A 21,526-nucleotide genomic window follows, 5' to 3' on the forward strand; every position below is an offset into this window, starting at 1 on the left:
AATGACTTTTCTGGGCCTCATCCTGTAAATGAAAGGATGAAGCTGGCTTCTACATGTGGGATCCCCTGGTATTATAAACTTTCCCTGATCACAATCTTTAACAAGGTTGGTGCAAACAGGGAGAATGGGACAAAGTTCTTAGATGCCTAGGGATAATTATGGAGCATTTGTTCCTATAGATAAAAAACATTTAAATCAACAAAATTCTTATCAAAATCCCAATGACATCTTTTGCAGAAATATAAAAACTCATCCAAAAATTCATATAAAACCCAAAAGGACCCCAAATAGCCAAAATAATCTTGATTAAAAAACAAAGTTGAAGATCTCACACTTCAGATTTCAAAAATTACTAGAAAGCTATAGTGATCAAAACAGTTTGGTACTTGCATAAAGAGAGACATATAGAACAATGGAATAGAATAGAGAGCCCCAGAAATATACCCTTGGGTACATCATCAATTGATTTTTGACAAGGATACCAAAACCCATTCAATGGTAAAAGGACAGTCTTTTCTACAAATGGTATTGGAAAAACTGGATATCCACGTGCAAAAAATGAAGTTGGACCCTTTCCTTAGACTGTATGTGAAAATTATCTCAGCATGGATCAAAGACCTAAAATATAAGAGCTAAAACTGTAAACCTCTTAGAATAAAACACAGGGAGAAATCTTCATGACATTGGATTCGGCAATGATTTCTTGGATATGATATCAAAGCACAGGCAACAAGAGAAAAAATAGTTATAATGACTTCAAAATTAAACACCCTTGTGCCTCAAAGGACACTACAAAAGAGTGAAAAGGTAACTCACGGACTGGGAGAAAATATTTGCCAATCATATATCTGATAAGGGATTAATATATAGAATATAAAAAGAACTCCTATAACTCCACAACACAACAGCTATAACAAAAAGCAACCTGATTAAAAAATGGACAAAGGGCCCAAATAGATATTTCTCCAAAGATCTACAAATGGTGAATAAGCACATGAAAAGATGCTCAAAGTCACCAGCTATTGGGGAAGTGCAAATCAAAGTCACAGTGAGATACCACTTTACATCCATTAGATCCATTATATCTTTATTACAGGAAAGAAAAGAAAGAAAGAAAGAAAGAAAGAAAGAAAGAAAGAAAGAAAGAAAGAAAGAAAGAAAGAAAGAAAGGAAGGAAGGAAGGAAGGAAGGAAGGAAAGAAAGAGAAAGAAAGAAAGAAAGAAAGAATGAATTAATGAAAGAATGAAAGAAAGAAAGGAAGGAAGGAAGGAAGGAAGGAAGGAAGGAAAGAAAGAAGGAAGAAAGAAAAAGAGAACAAGCAGAGTCAAGGATGTGAAAAATTGGAACCCTGTGCATGGCTCATGGGAACGTAAAATGATGCAGCCCCTGTGGAAAACAGTCTGACAGTTTCTCTAAAGTTAGCATAGAATTACCATAAGATTTAGCAATTCCACTTCTGCATATGTACCCAAAAGTACTGAAGGCAGGGACTCAAACAGATATGTATATGCAAATGTGCACTGCATCAGTATTCACAATAGCCAAAAGGTGGAAACAACCTAAATATCCGTCAACAGATGAAATAAACAAAATGTGGTAAATACACACAATGGGATATTATTTATCCTTAAAAAGGAATAAAATTTTGATACATGCTACAACACGGATGAACCTTGAAACATCAAGCTAAGTGAAATAAACCACACAAAAGGACAAATATTGTATGACTCCACTTATGTAAACTCTCTAGAATAGTCAAATTCATAGAGACAGACAGTAGAATGGTGATTTCCAGGGACTGAGGGAAGTGGGGAGTCAGGAGCACTGCTTAATGGGTATAGAGTTTCTGTTTGGGATGATGAAAAGTTTCTGGAATTACATAGCGGTGATAGTTGTGCAACATTGTGAATGTACTTAATTCCACTGAATTATACACTTTTTAAAAATTGAAATATAGTTAATTTACAATATCGTGCTAGTTTCGAGTGTACAGCAAAGTGATTCAGTTACAATATATATATTCTTTTTCAGATTTTTTTTTTTTAGATGTTAGATGTAGCTTTTTTAAAAAAATTAATTAATTAATTAAGTTACTGCTGTGTTGGGTCTTCGTTTCTGTGCGAGGGCTTTCTCTAGTTGTGGCAAGCGGGGGCCACTCTTCATCGCGGTGCACGGGCCTCCCACTATCGCAGCCTCTCTTATTGCAGAGCACAGGTTCCAGTCGCGCAGGCTCAGTAATTGTGGCTCACGGGCCCAGTTGCTCCGCGGCATGTGGGATCTTCCCAGACCAGGGCTCGAACCCGTGTCCCCTGCATTGACAGGCAGATTCTCAACCACTGCGCCACCAGGGAAGCCCTTCAGATTCTTTACCATTATAGGTTATTGCAAGATATTGAGTATAGTTCCCTGCATTATACAGTAGGTCCTTTTTGTTTACCTATTTTATATATAGTAGTGTGTATATGTTAATCTCAAACTCCTTATTTATCCCTCCCCCAATTTCCCCTTTGGTAACCATAAGTTTGTTTTCTATGTCTGTGAGTCTATTACTGTTTTGTAAATAAGTTCATTTGTATCACTTTTTAAAGACTCCACATATGTGATATCACATGATATTTGTCTTTCTCTGTCAGACTTACTTCACTTAATACAAATTGTGCACTTAAAAGTGGTTAAAAGGGTAATTTTTATCATAACTAAAAAAAACCAACCAACTTTTAAAGCCCCGACAGAGGGGTTTTGTGATAATTTGATGGAGGCAGGTCTGTAATCTGTATATCTGATGACTACAAATATTTAAAATTCTCACGTGGAGTAATGTGGCCTAAAGATCGGAGCAAAGTAGACTTGCTACTTTGAAAAATTCCCAACTCTACTACAAGAAGAGTTGTCCACAGTTCCTGCTCCAATAGTGACCAAAAGCCTCCTGTGCATCTTGCTCTGAGCCAGAACTCAGCCTGTATCATTTATCTTTGGTTCCCAATGGATGTTTGATTCACATCCACATGGAATGGAGAGAAAAAAAGCCTGAATCTGTCCTCATTGCCACTCAGTGAAGCACTGTCTTAGAATACGATAAGGTCTCATTTCTCTCAACTATACTAAGAGGAAACTGGTATTCACTGTCTGCAAAAAAGAAAGGAAAATAACCTTCTAAGATCAAACTGTCCCATTCATTGGAGGTCAGGAAACTTCTATACATCTCATTCATCAGCAGAGAAATGCAGATACATACAATCAGACAATCACTTAGCGTAATTTAGAATTCTGACCTCAGTGCTTGCAGAGATGTAGTAGAAGCAGACTGGTGCAACCTGGTAGCAGGAACATTGATCATGAAATCTCACTCCAGAACATGCAGCCCAGAGCCTGTTTTCCACAAATCCATCAGGAGACACAGTACATGTGTCCTTGGATGGGGGCTTGGTGCCCATTCCCCAGGGAAAGGGCAAGTCAGGGTGATAAATGTTACTGCAGTCAGAAATAATGAACTAGATCCATACATAGAAACATACACAGATCCCAGATGTAGCACTGAATAAGAAACTGAGAAGCAGTAGCATTTTGGCATAAATTAAAAATGCACATAATAATACTAGATATTTTTCATGGATAATTTAAGTTACTATGCAGAAGGTTGATTGGAAGGATCAATATTACATATACCAAAGCAGATGAATACAGATGGAGAAGAAAGGAAGGGGGATGAGGGGTGATGAGAGAATAAAATGAAACAGGGATCCTGTCTAGCAGTGACTTAAATTAAGTAAGTCATGTAATTTTTGTACCCTAGAGATCCAAAAAAGAAAGAAGGAGAAAAAAAGCAGCCAATGGTTCTGATGGGACAATGTGTAGAAAGAGCACTTTGCATTCTCCTGAAAGCCAAGATGGGAATGCATATTCAAATGACTCTTCTTTTGCCTGTTTGTTCCTGCTTCAAGTAGACCTTGGGCCTCTACACACCATTCTCACTTTGGTGCAGGGCAGGGATCACCTAGGAGGCATGGGGGAAGAAAGAGTAAGCTGCAACAGTTTAACTAGATGGGCTGGGAGGCAGCCCAGGCCCACAGCAACCCCAGCCTAAGGTGCTGGCACAATGAAAAAACCTGCAGAGTAAGCAAGACAAACTGCCAATGATTGTCCTAGTACCTGCACTTCCAACACTGGACCTTCCTGTCTTCAGGTCTGTAAATACGGAGTGAGTGGTCCATAGAATGAAACCTACCCGTGTTGTCAGCGTTGATCCTGAACCACCTGCTGTGGTGAAACATCTTTCATTAGGGGTAAAGCCTATGGCCTCAGGCCTTGTCTTTGCCACCCACCACCTTGGACAGGTCTCTTAGCTCTCTGCACCTTGCTTGATCCCTTCATCTATAAAATGGGATGAATAATACTCTCTGACACTTAGAGAAAGCTGTGGTCAGGGGTGACAGTGTTGCCATTGTGCCTCTCAGTGGAGAGGAAGACAATGTCCTCCACAGTTCCACTAGACTCCTGTCAGGGAGAAAATGAATCTAAAGATTCATGACTGAATCTGGCCTGTCACAGGCACTAGAGACCCTGCCTCTTCTTTACCTAAGACTCACTCTAACACGAGAAAATAGAGTAGAAACCCAGAAAGGTTCTGAATACATGACTGGCCAGTGACACTGAGAGCCAGTGCCAGACTCATGTAGGACCAGATGACCCTTCCATGCCCACCTTCCCCCTCCAGAGCCCAGAATGGCAGTCACCTGTGAGGATGAGGGTGAGGGTGAGGATGAAGGCCAGGGCCCAGAGGCTCAACAACCAGCTCATTGTCTCCAGCATTCTGTCCGACGTAGCTGTGGAAGAGAGAGTTGAGTCTGAAATCGAGGACCCTTCTCATGCCTTGGTGGCACCTTCACTGAGCAGTGAAGGCCCCAGGGTGACTCCCATGATCTGCCCACATTGGCCCACTCAGAGTCCTCAGGCGGAGGCCACCCAGAAGATAATGCATGGGTATAGCTAAGACCCTCACTGCTCAGTGCAGCCTTGTGGCACTGGCAGGGTTGGGAGCCAGAAGCTCAGTGTGGGAACTTTCCCAGACCCTGCTTAAGGGAGGTGGGGGTGGGCTCCAGTGGCCAGTGCTGAAACAGCGGCCGCCTGAGGGAAGGGCTGCCACCTATGTTCCCCCTGGGGCCCACCCTGCCTCTACCCCTGTCCCCCCGGGACCCACCACTCCTCTCTGTCCCTCCAGGGCCCACCTCCACATCCACCCTCTGTCCTCTCATGAACCTTATCCCTGCACAGCCCTCTGTGTGTCCTGAGCACCTCACTCCCACATTTCCCTGGGAGGTCAGCTCTTCTCTTTTCTGCTCTCTCCCGTCTGTGTGTGCAACATGGGTCTCACCTGTCAAAAGTGAATGACTCCCTATTTTTCTTTTACTTAAAAATCTAACAATAATTTCTTATAAAATTTTCATTAAAAATTTTAATTGAGATATAATTGACATATATTAGTTTCAAGTGTATAACACAATGATTCAATATTTGTGTATATTGTGAAGTGATTACCACTGTAAGTCTAGTTAATATCCATCATCACGCATAGTTATAATTTTTTTTCTTGTGATGAGAACTTTTAAGGTCTACTCTCTTAGAAACTTTCAAATATATATAGTACAGTATTATAAACTATAGTTACCATTCTGTATATTAGCCTTATGTTTATTAAAGAATTGAATCAATTATTAGTGTTTCAATGAAGAAAGCATGTGGCACAGATGGTCTCACTGTTGATTTCCACCATAGATTTAAGAAATAATAGAAGTTCCCCACAATCTTTCCAGAAAATAAGAGCAGAGGGAACAGCATTATCTTGGCCAATTCCAAACTCAGGTAAAGAAATTTCATCAATGGAAAACTATAGACCAATATCTCTTATAAACATAGATGCAAATTGAAACCAAAATATATAAAAAGAATTATATACCATGACCAAGTGAGATTTATTTCAGGTATGAAAGTCTGGCTCAACATTTGAAAGTCACTCAATGTAATCTACCTTATTAAAAACCTAAAGAAGAAAAATAATATGGTCAATGATACAAATAAAAATCAATGATACAATATAAAGTATTTCAAAATTTCCAACACTTACTCATAATAAAATCTTTCATCAAACTAGGAGTAGAGGGAAATTTCCTCAACTTGATAAAGAAGATCTAAAAATATAAAGAAATTAATAGCTACCCTATTACTTACTGGTGGTGAGAGAGAGACTTAGTAGTGAGACAGAGAGACTGCACACTTTCCTCTTAGATCAGAATCAAGAAAGGTGCCCTATTGCAAAAGGCAAGAAAATGAAATATCCCGGGTGCCAGATATCAATATATCAGCTCTAAATTCACTCTTTAATATATATTCTGTAATGGTGGATGGAATTCTTTTAAGCATTTCTCCTTTTACAGTGAGCATGATGGTAACCTCTCTCAGTAGAGCATATTGGAGGGCCCTCCAGGAAGAAGGGGTCAGCAGTGTGGAAGGGAGGACATCTGGTGATCCCTAGTCACCTTGTGGCCCGAGTCTGGTGACCACCTTCCTACAATCCTCCCAACACAAACACCATATGCTCCAGGCCTCAACACCGTCTGCATGCCAACACTCTTGTCAACCAGCAACAGCTTCCCTGTGCCCCAGTTGCTACCTGCTTTTCCAGTGACTGCAGAATAGCTAAGGCCTGGGCAAACTGGTGGACTTTTCTGCCATCCAGTGGGCAGCTACACCTTGTCCAATGAGGCCTGAGCCCCAGCCTTGGAAAAGTTTCCCCTTCCAAATCTGTCATTCCTTGTGTTCTCTCCATCAATCCTTGGATACCACGAAGTTACCTCGTATATCTTTAGTTATTCTTTTATCATAGTAACCTAATGTTACTTTATAACTTGCCCTGTTTAAATAGCTGTGTGGTTTCTGTCTCCTGGTTGGACCCACACTGATACTCTCCAACCCTATTTTGTAGATGGAGAAACTAAGGTCCAAGAGGTAACTGATAACAATAGTTATCCAGCATTTATCCAGCACTCATGTGCAAGATACTGTTCAAAAACTTTGCATATGATATGCAGTCAGCCCCCGGAATCCATGGGTTATGCATCCACGGATTCAATCAGCACTGGGTCCTGTTACTATCCATGGTTGGTTGAATTTGTGGATGTGGACCCATAACCGTCCCGATACTGAGGGACGGTTAAGAGACCTAAGCATCCCTAGATTTTTGGTATCTGTGGGGGTCCTGGAATTAATCCCTCCACAGATACAGAGGGATGACTGTATTTTAAAAATCTTTCCTACAGCTCGGACGAAGTGAGAGAGTGGCATGGACATATATACACTGTCAAATGTAAAATAGATAGCTAGTGGGAAGCAGCCGCATAGCACCGGGAGATCAGCTCGGTGCTTTGTGACCACCTAGAGGGGTGGGCTAGGGAGGGTGGGAGGGAGATGCAAGAGGGAGGGGATATGGGGATATATGTATACGTATTGCTGATTCACTTTGTTATACAGCAGCAACTAACACACCATCGCAAAGCAATTATATTCCAATAAAGATGTTTAAAAAAACCAAACAAACAATGTAATGTGCAAACCTTGATTGGGCCCTGGACTAAATAAATAACCAGCTCTGTAAGACAAAGAAAAAAAAAAAACTTTCCTACAACTTTTAGAAGGATCTACAATAATGAAACACAGGATATACATACAATGGCTAGACAACTATATGTAAAACAGAATTTTGCAGAACCTCAGTCCTAGAAGGCAAACTATAACCTCTGTAGAATAGTTCCCAAACAGTCAGCTGATATCTTCCTTAATTTTTACTCTGCTCTCATTTTTAACTTAGGACCAATCAGAGAAAGCCAAATCACAAAGGCTGCCCTCTTTCTCGTTAGCCTGCCTCCAGCTTCCCCCAGGTCAACAAGTTCAAATCAGAGCATATCTGTAGCTTTCCCTTTTTTTCCTCTAGAAATATTTCCTGCTCTTCTGCCTGCCTTTGAGTCTCTGCCAATAGACTTTGCCGGTTCTCATTTGAATGGTCTTTGTTTATATCCACATGATTTTTAAAACATTTTTTATTGGAGTGTAGTTGATAGAATCGAGAAAGTGGATATATGTATAACTGATTCACTTTGCTGTACACCTGAAACGTACACTGTAAATGTACATTTACATTGTAAATCCACATGATGTTTTACAGATGAGAATTAATATCCATATTTTACAGATGAAGAACTTGTGGCACAGAGAGGTTAAGTAAGTTTCCTGGGGTCACACAGCTAGTCACTGGCAAAGTTGGGATCTAGTCCAAGAAATCTGGGTCTAGAGTGGGGTTTCTCAGTCGTGGCACTGTTGATGTTTTGGATGGGATCTTTGTTGTGGAAGGTTGTCCTATGCATGGTTAGATGCTTAGTGACCTCCTTGCCATCTACTCATTAGATGCCTGTAGAACCTTCTCCAGGTTGTTACAACAAAAAATATCTGCATACAGTGCCAAATATTCCTGTGGGAAAAAATTGCCCCCAGTTGAGAACCACTGGTCTAGAACCTGCTTTCTTCACCACTTGGTAGAAATTTCTTTGACTTATCAAACTGATTTCACATTCATTATTTAGTTTGATTCATGCAGAATTCTGGGAAGGAGGAGGAGATAGTTTACTTTTCTAAAATCATTGATGAGGAAATGGAGTTATTAACAAAACAGAAACAGACTCATAGATATGGAGAAAAAATTAGTGGTTACCAGTGGGGAGAAGGAAGCTGGGAAGGGCAAGATAGGGGTAGGGGATTAAGAGGGACACAGAACTATGTATAAAATCAATAAGCTACAAGAATACATTGGACAGCATGGGGAGTATAGCCAATATTTTATAAAAACTTTAAACGGAATATAACATATAAAAATATTGAATCACTATGTTGTACACCTGAAATTAATATAATATTGTAAATCAATTATACTTCAATAAAAAAAGAAAATTGAAATTCATGAATCTCATTATAGCTTTGAATAAAATAGTCCAAATAAATAAAAAATAAAATAATTGATGAGGAAATTGAATGAGAAGTGGAAAGACGTGGTGAAGGTCACAGAGGGAACAGGCATGGATTCCCTGAGACTACCTTGTCTATGTCCCCAGCCAGAGAGTTAGAAAGGGAGGGACATAGCTGGCTACATCAGCCCTCCACTTTCCTGTCCCAGGTATGTGCTTTCCTATACCCCAGGGCATGGAGGTAGTCTGCAAGCACATTGCCAAAGTGACCAAGGGAAGTGAGAGTCTCTGTGAGAAGACAGCTGAAAAAGGTCCTGCAAGGAGGTGTGGGTGACGTCCCTAGGCTTGAATAGATTAGGGGTGGAGTATCCAAAAGTATATAAAGCTTACCACTCCACCTGACTATTGGATGCAGTCCCGCAGCTCTCTCTCCAGGTATGAAGAGTGTAGGATCTCACAAACGAAGGGAAAAGAAAGGCAGGAGAGGAGGAAATGCCTCAAATGGAGTGACCAGACCTTTGATGGGGTACCGGCTTTCAGTTCAAACCTCAGTGCTGCTACTTTTGGGAGAAGAAACAGTGAGAATAGCTGCTGAGGGCAGGATCTTCACATTGACTGCTAAGGATGAGAAAATGCCAGCTGGTAAGAACTGGGGAATCTTTACGTCTGAACATTTTGCAATGGAATGTGGGCACCTGCTCAGAACCCAAATTGGTATGAAGATTATTTTAAGCTGAAGATATTTGACATTCACAGATTCAAAGAAAGGTGCCTTCTCACAGTGTCCTTTATCTTACTAAAAGCAGCAATTTCTGAGAAATGAGGCTGCCATCAATTCCCTCTTTGGGAGTGGGCCTATTCCCAGGAAGAAGACTGAAACTACTATAAATCCCCTCTCCAGAGGACTCTCATGACCATGAAGAAGATGGAAAGACCACCCACACCTGCATAAACAAACATTATCCTCAAAAAACTGAAAATAGAAGTAACACATAAACCAGCAATCCCAATTCTGGGTATTTACCCAAAGGGAATGGGCATTTCAAAGAGATATCTTTACTCCCATGTTCATGCCAGCATTATTCACAATAGCCAAGGTATGGAAACAACCTAAGTGTCCAACCATGGATGAATTAATTTAAAAAATGTGACATCTATCTATCTATCTATCTATCTATCTATCTATCTATCTATCTGTCATCTATAGATAGAGATAAGTGATCTATCTATCATCTATCTGAGAGCTATATTTATCTAAATATCTATATCTATCTAGATCTCTATCTAGATATCTGTCTCATTATTTCTTCTGCTTACTTTGGATTTAATTTGCTTTTCTCTTTCTAGTTTCCTAAGATGGAAGCTTATATTACTGATTTTAGATTTTTCTTATTTTCTAATATATGAACTTAGTGTTATAAATTTCCCTCTAAGTCCTACTTTTGCTGCATCCCACAAGTTTGGATAAGTTGTGTTACATTTTCATTTACTTCAAAATATTTTAAAATTTCTTTTGAGATTTCTCCTTTGACAATTAGAAGTGAGTTTTTTAATCTCCATGTGTTTGGGATTTTTCAGTTATCTTTCTGTTTTTGATTTATAGTTTAACTTTATTGTGGTCTGAGAGCACAATGGTATGATTTCTTTTCTTTTAAATTTGTTAAGGTATATTTAATGGCCAACAATGTAATCTATCTTGGTGATTGTTCCATGTAAGCTTGAGAAGAATGCGCATTCTGCTGTTGTTGGATAAAGTAGTCTATAGGTGTCAATTATATCTAGTTGGTTGTTTGTGTTGTTGAGTTCAAATATGTCCTTACTGATTTTCTACCTGCTAGACCTATTTCTCATAACGGGTGTAAATTTCCAACTATAAGTGTGGATTCATCTATTTATCCATGTTCTTCTATCCGTTTTGCCCTATGTAATTTTGATGCTCTGTTTTTATATACACTCATGTGAAGAATGTCATGTCTGCTTGGAGACTTGGCCCCTTATCATTATGTAAAGTCCTTCTTTACCCCTGATAACTCTCCTTGTTCTTAAGTGTGCTCTGTCTGAAATTAATATAGCCACTCCTCTTTTCTTTGATTACTTTTAGTATCTTATATATATATATACACACACAGATATATATTCACATACATACATACATATATATTTGTCCATTTATTTACTTTTAATTTATATATGTATGTATATTTAAAGTCAGTTTCCTGTAGACAACATATAGTTGGGTCTTGTTTTTTAATATACTCTGACAATCTCCATCTTTTAATTGGTGCATTTAGACCATTGACAATTAAAGTGATTACTAATATAGATGTATTAGTGTCTAACATATTTGTTAGTTTTTTCTATTTTTTGCCCTTGTTCTTTGTTCCTAATTTTTGTCTTGCACTCTTTTTCTGCCTTCTGTGGATTTAATCAAAAGTTTTATATGATTTCATTTTTCTCCCTTCTTATCACATAGGTTATATCTGGTTTTTTTTTTTACTTTCTTTAGAAGTTGCCCTAGAGTTTGCAATATACTCTTACATAATGTTATTATGTAAAATATACATTATATTTCCAATTCAAACAACTCTATAGCATCATGGGTAGTGCATGTACCTTACAATAACAGAATATTTCTAATTCCTTTCTCCCATCCCTTTTCTCATTGCTGTCATTCATTTCACTTATATATAAGCATACATAAACAAATATATGTATATATATAAAACACACAATAAAATACATTGTTGCTATATTATTTTGGACTCTTAACTGTTAGATCAATTAAGAACAAGAAAAACACAAATTTTAATTTTACCTTCATCTATTCATGCTCTGATTCTCTTCCTTGGTTTATATAGATCTGAGTCTCTGACATATTTAATTTTCCTCCTCTCTGAAGAACTTCTTTAAACATTTCTTGCAAGGCAGGTCTATTGGCAACAAATTCCCTTCATTTCTGTCTGTGTAAGTCTTTATTTCTTTTTCAATTTTTTCTCAATTTAAAAAATTATTTTTTTCCTATTTTTTAAAAATTGAGGTATAATTAATATGCAACTTTAAATTAGTTTTAGGGGTACAACATAATGATTTTGTATTTGTATATACTGCAAAATTATCACCACAATAAGTCTAGTTAACATCCGCCATCATACGTAGTTACCGAATTCTTTTTCTTGTGATGAGAACTTTTAAGATTCATTCTCTTAGCAATTTTCAAATAAGCAATACAGAGTTATTAACTATAGTTGCCTATGTATGTCTACCTATGGGTACTTGTATTGCTATACATTATATCCCCATGACTTATTTATTTTATAACTGGAAGTTTGTACCTTTTTATTCCCTTCACCCATTTTGCCCGCCTCCCAACCCCTGCCTCTGGCAACAACCAATCGGTTATCTTTATCTATGAATTGTTTAATAAAAGATTCCACATATAAGTGAGATCATACAGTATTTGTCTTTCTCTGTCTGACTTATCTCACTTAGCATATTGCCTTATCCATGTTGTCACATGGCAAGACTTCATTCTTTTTTATGGCTGAATAATATTTTATTTTATATATATATATATATATATATATATATATATACACACATACATACATACATATCACATCTTCTTTATCAATTAATCCATCAACGGACACTTAGCTTATTTTCATATCTTGGCTATTGTAATTAATGCTCCAATGAACCTGGGAGTGCATGTATCTTTCCAAGTTAGTATTTTCGTTTCCATTTTCTTCAGATAAATACCCAGAATTGGGGTTGCTGGATCATATGTTAGTTCTACTTTTTAATTTTCGAGGGACCTCCATACTGTTTTCCATAGTGGCTGCACCAATTTACATTTTTAACAACAGTGCACAAATGTTCCCTTTCTCCACATCCTTGCTAACACTTGTTATTTCTTGTCTTTTTGATAATAGCCATTCTTTAAGAGGTGTGAGGTGATATGTCATTGTGGTTTTGATTTACATTTCCCTGATGATTAGTGATTTCAGCATATTTTCATGTACCTGTTGGCTATCTGTATATCTTTAGAAAATGTTTGTTCAGATCCTCTGCACATTTTTTATATTGGATTTTTTTTTTGCTATTAAGTTATATGAGTTCTTTATATATTTTGGATAGTAACTCCTTATTAGATATCTAATTTGCAAATATCTTCTCCCATTCTCTAGGTTGCCTTTTCATTTTGTTGATGGTTTCCTTTTTTGTGCAGAGGCTTTTTAGTTTGATATAGTCCCACTTGTTTATTTTTGCTTTTGTTGCCTTTGCTTTTGGTGCTAAATCCAAAAAACCATTACCAAGACCAATGTCAAGAAGATTACTGCCTATGTTTTCTTCTAGGAGTTTTATGGATTCAGGTGTTTAATCATTTTGAGCTAATTTTTGTATATGGTTGGTTCCATTATTTTGCATTTGGCTGTTCTCTCCACTTTTGAAGGATAATTTCACAAGGTGCAGAATTCTGGTGTATTTTTCCTCTCAACACTAAATATTTCACTCTATTTCCTTCTTGCTTGCCTTGTTTCTGAAGCAAAGTTAGACGTAATTCTTATTTTTGCTCCTCTATAGGAACAGCAGCTTTTCCTTTGGCCTCTTTCAAAAAATTTTTTCTTTATTTTTCATTTTTTGTAGTTTGAAAATGATATGCCTAGGTATAACGTTTATGGCATTTATCTTACTTGATATTCTTTGATAGTCCTGTTCTGTAGTTTGGTGTCTGACAATAATTTAGGGAAATTCTCGTTATTATTGTTTCGTATAGATTGATACTTTCTTGTTGGGCACGTATATATTTAGGATTTCTATTTTTTTCTTGGAAACTTGACCCCTTTATCATTATGTAATGACCTTCTTTATCCCTGAAAACTTTCCTTGCTTTGAACTTCTGCAGGTTGTTTTTTTTTTTTTAACATCTTTATTGAAGTACAATTGCTTTACAATGGTGTGTTAGTTTCTGCTTTATAACAAAGTGAATCAGTTATGCAATAATTGTATACAATAATTGTAATTATACAATAATTGTATAACCCTCCCTATCCCACCCTTCTAGGTGTTCACAAAGCACCAAGCTGATCTACCTGTGGTATGTGGCTGCTTCCCACTAGCTATCTATTTTACACTTAGTAGTGTATATATGTCCACGCCACTTTGTCCCAGCTTACCCTTCCACCCCCCCGTATCCTCAAATCCATTCTCTAGTAGGTCTGCGTCTTTATTCCTGTCTTGCCCCTAGGTTCTTCACGACCATTTTTTTGTTATTTTTTAGATTCCATATATATGTGTTAGCATATGGTATTTGTTTTTCTCTTTCTGACTTACTTCACTCTGTATGACAGACTCTAGGTCCATCCACCTCACTACAAATAACTCAATTTCGTTTCCTTTTATGGCTGAGTAATATTCCATTGTATATATGTGCCACATCTTCTTTATCCATTCATCTGTTGATGGACACTTCGGTTGCTTCCATGTCCTGGCTATTGTAAATAGAGCTGCAATGAACATTTTGGTACATGACTCTTTTTGAATTATGGTGTTCTCAGGGTATACGCCCAGCAGTGGGATTGCTGGGTCATACGGTAGTTCTATTTTTAGTTTTTTAAAGAACCTCCATACTGTTCTCCATAGTGGCTGTATCAATTTACATTCCCACCAACAGTGCAAGAGGGTTCCCTTTTCTCCACACCCTCTCCAGCATTTATTGTTTGTAGATTTTTTGATGATGGCCATTCTGACCAGTGTGAGATGATATCTCACTGTAGTTTTGATTTGCATTTCTCTAATGATTAATGATGTTGAGCATTCTTTCATGTGTTTGTTGGCAATCTGTACATCTTCTTTGGAGAAATGTCTCTTTAGGTCTTCTGCCCATTTTTGGATTGGGTTGTTTGTTTTTTTGATATTGAGCTGCATGAGCTGCTTGTAAATTTTGGAGATTAGTCCTTTGTCAGTTGCTGAAAATGAAGCAACTTCTGCAGGTTTTAAGCAGGTCAATAACATCATTTTGCATGATTTCCAAAATGCTATAATTCTATCATTCCAAGAGCTGCTGGGTATAGATATACAGATATAGATATAGGTATGGATATAAATACATAGACTATAAGATTTAGCCATTTTATAATCTACTTTGGTGTGCTTGGAGTAGAGATTATAGAACATACTAGGAAAAATAGATTATAGGTATATCTGTGCTAGGGATTTCATAGTATAGGACTTGTGATGGAGGATTCTTGGAGGTGGAATGCTCCCTCTTATGTGATAGATATATAATAGATGAGTGCTAGGTGTCCAAAGAGAGAAAAAGGGCCAGGGCAAAGTATTGTCCGTCAGTGATGGAGGTACTTGAAGTGGTACAGTGGCCTGTATGGCTGGAGTAGAAGGCCGATTCTAGCAAGGCACTGGTGTGGAGGGGGTGGCCAGCTGAGGAAGGTTATAAACTCCAGACCAACGTGTCACCTCTCAGTGGCAGAGTCTGCCTAAAGTCCGAGCAGGAAGGAGATGATAAATGGGGACGGGGTTGTGGTGACCCTCTGCTTTAGTCCAATGATGAACGCTCCATGTTGGAATCATCATTTGGACATAGTGGACATTTTATAGGTTTTGCGGTCTGGACACCAGCCTGGTCATCATGATTAAATGAAGTATTGTATTGCAAAGTGCTTTTTTAAATTGTGGTAAAATACACATAACATAAAATTCGCCATTTCAACAATTTCAAAGTGCTCAGCGAAGTGGCATTAGTAAATTCACAATACTGCGCCACCATCATTACTACCTAGTTCCAGAACTTTTTCATCACCCCAAAAGGAAACCCTGTATTGCTTAAGCAGTCACACCACATTCTCCTCTCCTCCCAGACTTTAGCAGACACTAATCTATTATCTGTCTCTGTGGATTTGCCTATTCTGGAATTTAATAAAATGAAACCCTACAATACGTGGTTTTTGTGTCTGACGTCTTTTATTTTAGCACAACATTTTCAAGGTTCATCCCATTTTCATGTTTTCAGGTACTACTAAAAGAAAAAAGCTAGTAGCTTACATCATAAATTGGAAATTCTGTGATGCGTATTTTCTTAAGTGCCGGGTCTAATTGGAGTTTGCCATTTTTTCCACGTGGAGATCAGATTCTCACAGCCACTTATAGCCCCCATGTTGTGTTCTGGTGTGTGCTTTCTGGCATGCTTAACTTACTTTTCAGGAGGCTTTTTTCCTGGCATTCCAGCAGTGTGAGGCTACACAGTGATTCCCGCCACACTGTGAAAAGGGTCTGCTCTCTTCCTGTCACTTCTGTGGTGTGAAAATTTGTTAATTAGGATTAGGTTCACTGCAAGTGCAGAAAACAGAGTGGTTGATTTACTACATGACTTCAGGAACTCAGTTTCCTTCCTTGTTGTTGTTCTGATATTCTCATTTCCTGGCTTCTACCTCATATTCGAAGATATCTGCTGAAGCTCCATTTCTCATGACTACATGTCAGCCAGGAGGGAAAGGTGGTGGGGTGGAGAGGAGTGTGACTCTGCCCTGACATCTGTGGACCCTGCTGAATGGCTACATTTATGCTTATGGTACACCGGCCAGAGCTTAGGTACATAGACATACCTTGCTGCATTGGTAACTGGGAAATATATTCCAGGTGGTATCTGCTTAGTTGAAATTGGGGTATATTTATAAAGAAGGCCAAACTGGATATCTTAATATAGCTTGCTCTCTGTAGCACAGGAAGGGATGAGCAGACAGATTATTTTTTACTTGTTAATGATCAAAGCTTGCTCACATATTTCATGAGTGTGAGGTCAGATGCGTCAATAATTGCAAATTATGGCTGTCTTCTTTGTTTGGGCAATTGCTAAGGAGTTAAAGGTCATGCTTACAGAGTATGGGGTAGAAGACTGTGGTGGTGAAGGGGATCCTGTTCTGGAATTAGATGATGGGGATGTTATTATGAGATCTTGGCCTCCACATAATCCTTTGGAATACTCATTCTCCCTTTAGTGAATTACCTCTTGGGAAGAGAATGTGGTGAAAGTGTTTGGGTGGGAACGCACTTCTCTATGCTGGTCTCAATTTTTATTAAGAATCAATTAATTAATCCAGCTGCAGTAAAAGGGATGCGGAGTGGGCTTTCGGGATAGATTTCTGGCCTCTGAAGACTTTTAGAGACGTCTTAAAAATATATAAAGTGATTGAGACATCCCTTATGGTAGTTGCCTGATATAAACAAAGACTTAGGATAGTAAAGTATGGGCTAATTTGGAGGTACAAGACTGCAATCAGGGATTATTCCTTCCTTCGTCCCTGCCTCCCTGCTGCCTTCTTCCTTCCTTTCTTCGTTTTCTAATACTTATTGAGGCTTTACAATGTGTCAGGTGCAATGCTAGACACTGTGGTGAAGTCATGAAGTCTCCCTGCTCTCATGAGGCTTACAGTACTGGGAGGAGACAGACTTAATTGAAGAACTAATGGCTAGGAAGGAAATGGGACATGTGCAAAAGAACTTGACTTAGTTTGGGATTTTGGAGAAGAATTCCTTGAAGAGATGATACCTGAGCTAAGGAAGGAAGGATTCTAAGCCCAGAGGAGAAAGCAGCATCCCAGGCAGAGGAACAGCTCTGGAAATGACCTGGAAAGAAGGAGCAGAGGAGGAGAATTCAGGAGAAAGAAACATGAGATGAAGCCAAGAAGACTGCACTCTTCAGGGCTTTGTAAGCAATGGGAAAGATTATTTGTTTTATCTGAGAACATTCATTAATTCATGTAGTCATTCTTCAATATTTGATACACACCCACTATGTGTCAAGTGCAAAGACAACATTTGCCCTCATGGAGCTTACCTTATAGTAGGAGAAGACAGATGGTAAGCAATATATGTACGTAAAAATATATCACGTGTTAGATGGTGACATGTGTAAGAACAACGGCAATTGCTAAAACGGTTTAAGGGGAGGTTATGGAGTGAAGTTGTGGCAAGTAGTTAGATTTGTGTTCGGAGATCTCTTTGACTACATCTTGAAAAAAAAGTTGTGGTTTTGTATGTGAGGTGGGGTGAGAAAGGGTGCACGGAGACATGTTTGGAAATTCCTGCATCATCCACTGTATCTTTGGACTATGGTAGTGGTAGCTGCAACCTTAAGGAGTACCCCTTGTAAAAAGGTATGGATTGGCATTCAAATGGATAGGACTTGGTGAGAGATTGAATGTGGGTGGTGATGGAAACCTACTGACCTGGTAAGGCATTCACTCATTTACCAGACATGAAAGTGAGATCATGCCTTTGTTTCTTGGCATGATGAATTTGGGGTGCCTTTGAAACATCCAGTAAGGTGTTATGGTGGAATTGGGTGGTAAAGATCTTGGAGGAGACATCTGGTTGTTCTATAAGTATGTGACCAACTTCAGTGTCAGTTGGTAACTGAAGCCATGGTCTTGAACGAGAGTGATGAGAGAGAGAGTGTGCACTGAGAAGAGAAGGGTCAAGCACCACGTTATGAGGCACTCATCACTTTATGGGAAGGAGTGGGCCAGAAGCAGGGGGAAATCCAGAAATGTGGTGTCACTGCCAAGGGAAGAGAGATTTTCAAGGAGGAACTAGCAACAGTGCCAACGCTGTTGGGATGAGGTAAGAAAATCTTCTTTAGGTTTACCCATTCATTCAACAGGTATTTATTGATGGACTCTGTGTACCCGGCACTCTTCACATTAAGTACAGCATTAAGTACAGCATTAAAGATCAAAGCCTCTGTTCTCCTGAACTGCACATTCTAAAGAGAACAAGAAACATAGAGTGCACAAACAAAGTTAGAAAAAGATGGTGGGATAGGGTGGGAATGCTATTTTGGACAGGGTGGCCAGTGTAGGCATCTCTAAAAGGTCATATTTGAGCAGTTCCTAAATGAAGTGAAGGAGAAAACCATGCAAAAAATGTGGGGGAAAGTGCCCATGCATCGAGAACTCTGCTTTGAAGGACCCATAGGTTAGATTGTGCCTAGGAATTCTGAGGAACAGCAAAGGGGTTATTGTGGCTGGAGGAGAGGGAGAAATGAGAAATTTGAGGAAAGAGCCAGAGATTAAGGGCTTTGGGAGCCCTTTGGAGAGAATGGGAAGTCCTTGGACATTTAGTGACATAGAGATGATGAGTGATTGCTGCTTTGGACAAGGGATAGATGGAGAAGCCGGACAGGAGTTTGTTGAGGTGGGAAAGGTGGGTGGACATGAATCATTTGGACATCTTTCTGAAGAGAAGTGTGGGAGCTGGAAGGGAATGGGGAGTGTCCCTTTCACTTTTCCACATGTGGATGTGGGCCTCTTCTCATCCCGGAAGGAAATCCTACTATGGGCTCCTGGAGCCAAAGGCACATCTTAGAGGTGGGGATCCCTCTCTCCTGGGTCTTAAGCAGTCCTACTCACCCCACACTTCCCTATGACCTTCTTCATTGCTCCTGTCACTTCCTTGTTCCTGAGGCTGTAGATGACAGGGTTCAGCATGGGCGTGAAGACCGTATAGAAGACGGACACTACATCATCCTGACCAGGAGAGTGGTAGGATGCAGGTAACATGTAGGTGTAGATAAGGGGCCCATAGAAGAGGTTGACAACTGCCAAGTGGGAGGAGCAGGTGGCCAGGGCCTTCCAACGTCCCTCCGCAGAGTACATCTGGAGCACAGCTGCCAGGATTAGGGCGTAGGAGGTGGTGATGAATGCAATGGGCACCAGGAGGACCACCACGCCCGTCACAAAGAGCACCAGCTCATAGATAGCCGTGTCAGCACAGGCCAACCTCAGCAGTGAAGGCACCTCACAGAAGAAATGCGCGATCTTCCTTGAGCCGCAGTAGGGGAACTGCAGGGTCAGTGCGGTCTGGATGGAGGAGTTGAGGGACCCTCCCAGCCACGAGGCAGCCACCAGGAGAAGGCAGGTCCGGCGGCTCATGAGCACCGGGTAGCGCAGAGGGTTGCAGATGGCCACATAGCGGTCATAGGCCATGAGGGCCAGCAGGATGCACTCTGTGGCCCCCAGGAACATGAAGAAAAACATTTGTGCCCCACAGCCTCCAAACGAGATGCTTATCCATCCAAAGAGGAAGCCTGCTATCATCTTGGGGACAGTGACTGAGGTGAAGAAGATGTCCAATAAGGACAGCTGGCTGAGAAGGAAGTACATGGGCGTGTGGAGCCGGGCATCTGCCCAGATCAGGAGGACCATGGCAGCGTTGCTGGCCATGGCAAGTGTGTAGACGACCACTACCATGCTGAAGAGGAACAAGTGCATCCGGCTGTCATTAAAAAGGCTGGTGAAGACAAAGCCGGTGGTGGAGGAGTGGTTCCAAGAGCCCCTGCCTGCCTCCTGCTGAGCTTCACTGTGGGGAGGAAAAGTGAACTGGCTCACCAAGGGCGCAGAAGCATCCAACCCGAGTCAGAGAGAAGGTGATGGATGAAAACGGCAGAAAGTAACTGGCGAGGCTGGCTAAGGGGCTGTGGGGGTTCTTGCTAATATATTTGCAAATTTTTGTAGGGTTAACATTATTTCACAAGGAGAACCTACTATAAAAGACATGGCATGCAGCCAAAGCACTGCTCAGAGGGGAACTTAAAACACAAAATGCAAATGTTAGAAAAGAAGAAAGACTGAAAACCAATGATCAAAGTTTCTATCTCGAAAAGCTAGAAGAGAAACCACAGCAAGTTAGAACACCTTATGTTTTGCAAAATATGCATACTTAGCAATATTTACAATAAATAAATAAATAAGCACACAGGAAAAATTTTTTTCAATGAAACATTTACTCTCATGCTTAATCGGAGGACTAGATCCACACATTATGTGAATTATGTGGTTCAAAATTCTTATTTACTTGAGGATTCAGGTGATGCATTTCTCTTAGAAATAGATGACAGCCTGTGACTGGGGCTGACAAGGTGTGTTTTATCAGCTAGCAGACCTGTGTCTTGCCTTGTTTCCCTTGTCACTTTGTCCCTCAGGAGTCCCAGACACACTCTTTGTTCTCAGATGCAGTAATTGCTCTCACATGGGTTTCTGGCAGTATGTTGTCCTCATCTTCATAACTGTCACCTCGTTTAAGTAGTCTCACTAGAGCTGAGTCTTATTATCTTAGTAAGAAGATCGCTTTTAAAATTTTTGGTAGTGAATGGGCCTCATTGTAAGTATAAATCTGTAGACTTCATGGTAGGAATAGGGAAATCAGGTTCAATGTTTCCCTTAGGAAGGATCTGGGGACCTAAAGTTCTCCTTTCTTGAATTACATTTATTCAGGTAAAGTTAATTTCAATAAATGTCAAGTTAAGCTATGATGGGAAAGAAGTCACCCTAAGGCAGTTTTAAAAGGTGTAGACATGGGAAAAACTCCAACCACTTGCTCTGCTGTAAGAGAGCCTGCGGAGAGTTGCCACCAGGCAAATTCCATGAGCCTTCGAGGCCTCTAGGCTCTTTGGTGGTTCCAGGGTCCCAAATCCTAGGGAATGCTTGGAATTCTGGTTTGTATTT

The 21,526-nt window shown here is 39.7% G+C and overlaps 1 protein-coding gene across 1 annotated transcript; it reads right to left on the reverse strand.

Moving 5' to 3' along the window:
• Nucleotides 1-19,414: 19,414 nt before the first annotated feature.
• On the reverse strand, nucleotides 19,415-20,347 carry LOC137758690 (olfactory receptor 2T27-like). Its single transcript, XM_068534689.1, has one exon. The coding sequence runs from the start codon at nucleotides 20,291-20,293 to the stop codon at nucleotides 19,415-19,417; it is 879 nt and encodes a 292-aa protein (XP_068390790.1). The 5' UTR covers nucleotides 20,294-20,347.
• Nucleotides 20,348-21,526: the final 1,179 nt, after the last annotated feature.

Source organism: Eschrichtius robustus, chromosome 2 (genome assembly GCF_028021215.1).
Source record: "Eschrichtius robustus isolate mEscRob2 chromosome 2, mEscRob2.pri, whole genome shotgun sequence".
Lineage (NCBI taxonomy): Eukaryota > Metazoa > Chordata > Mammalia > Artiodactyla > Eschrichtiidae > Eschrichtius > Eschrichtius robustus.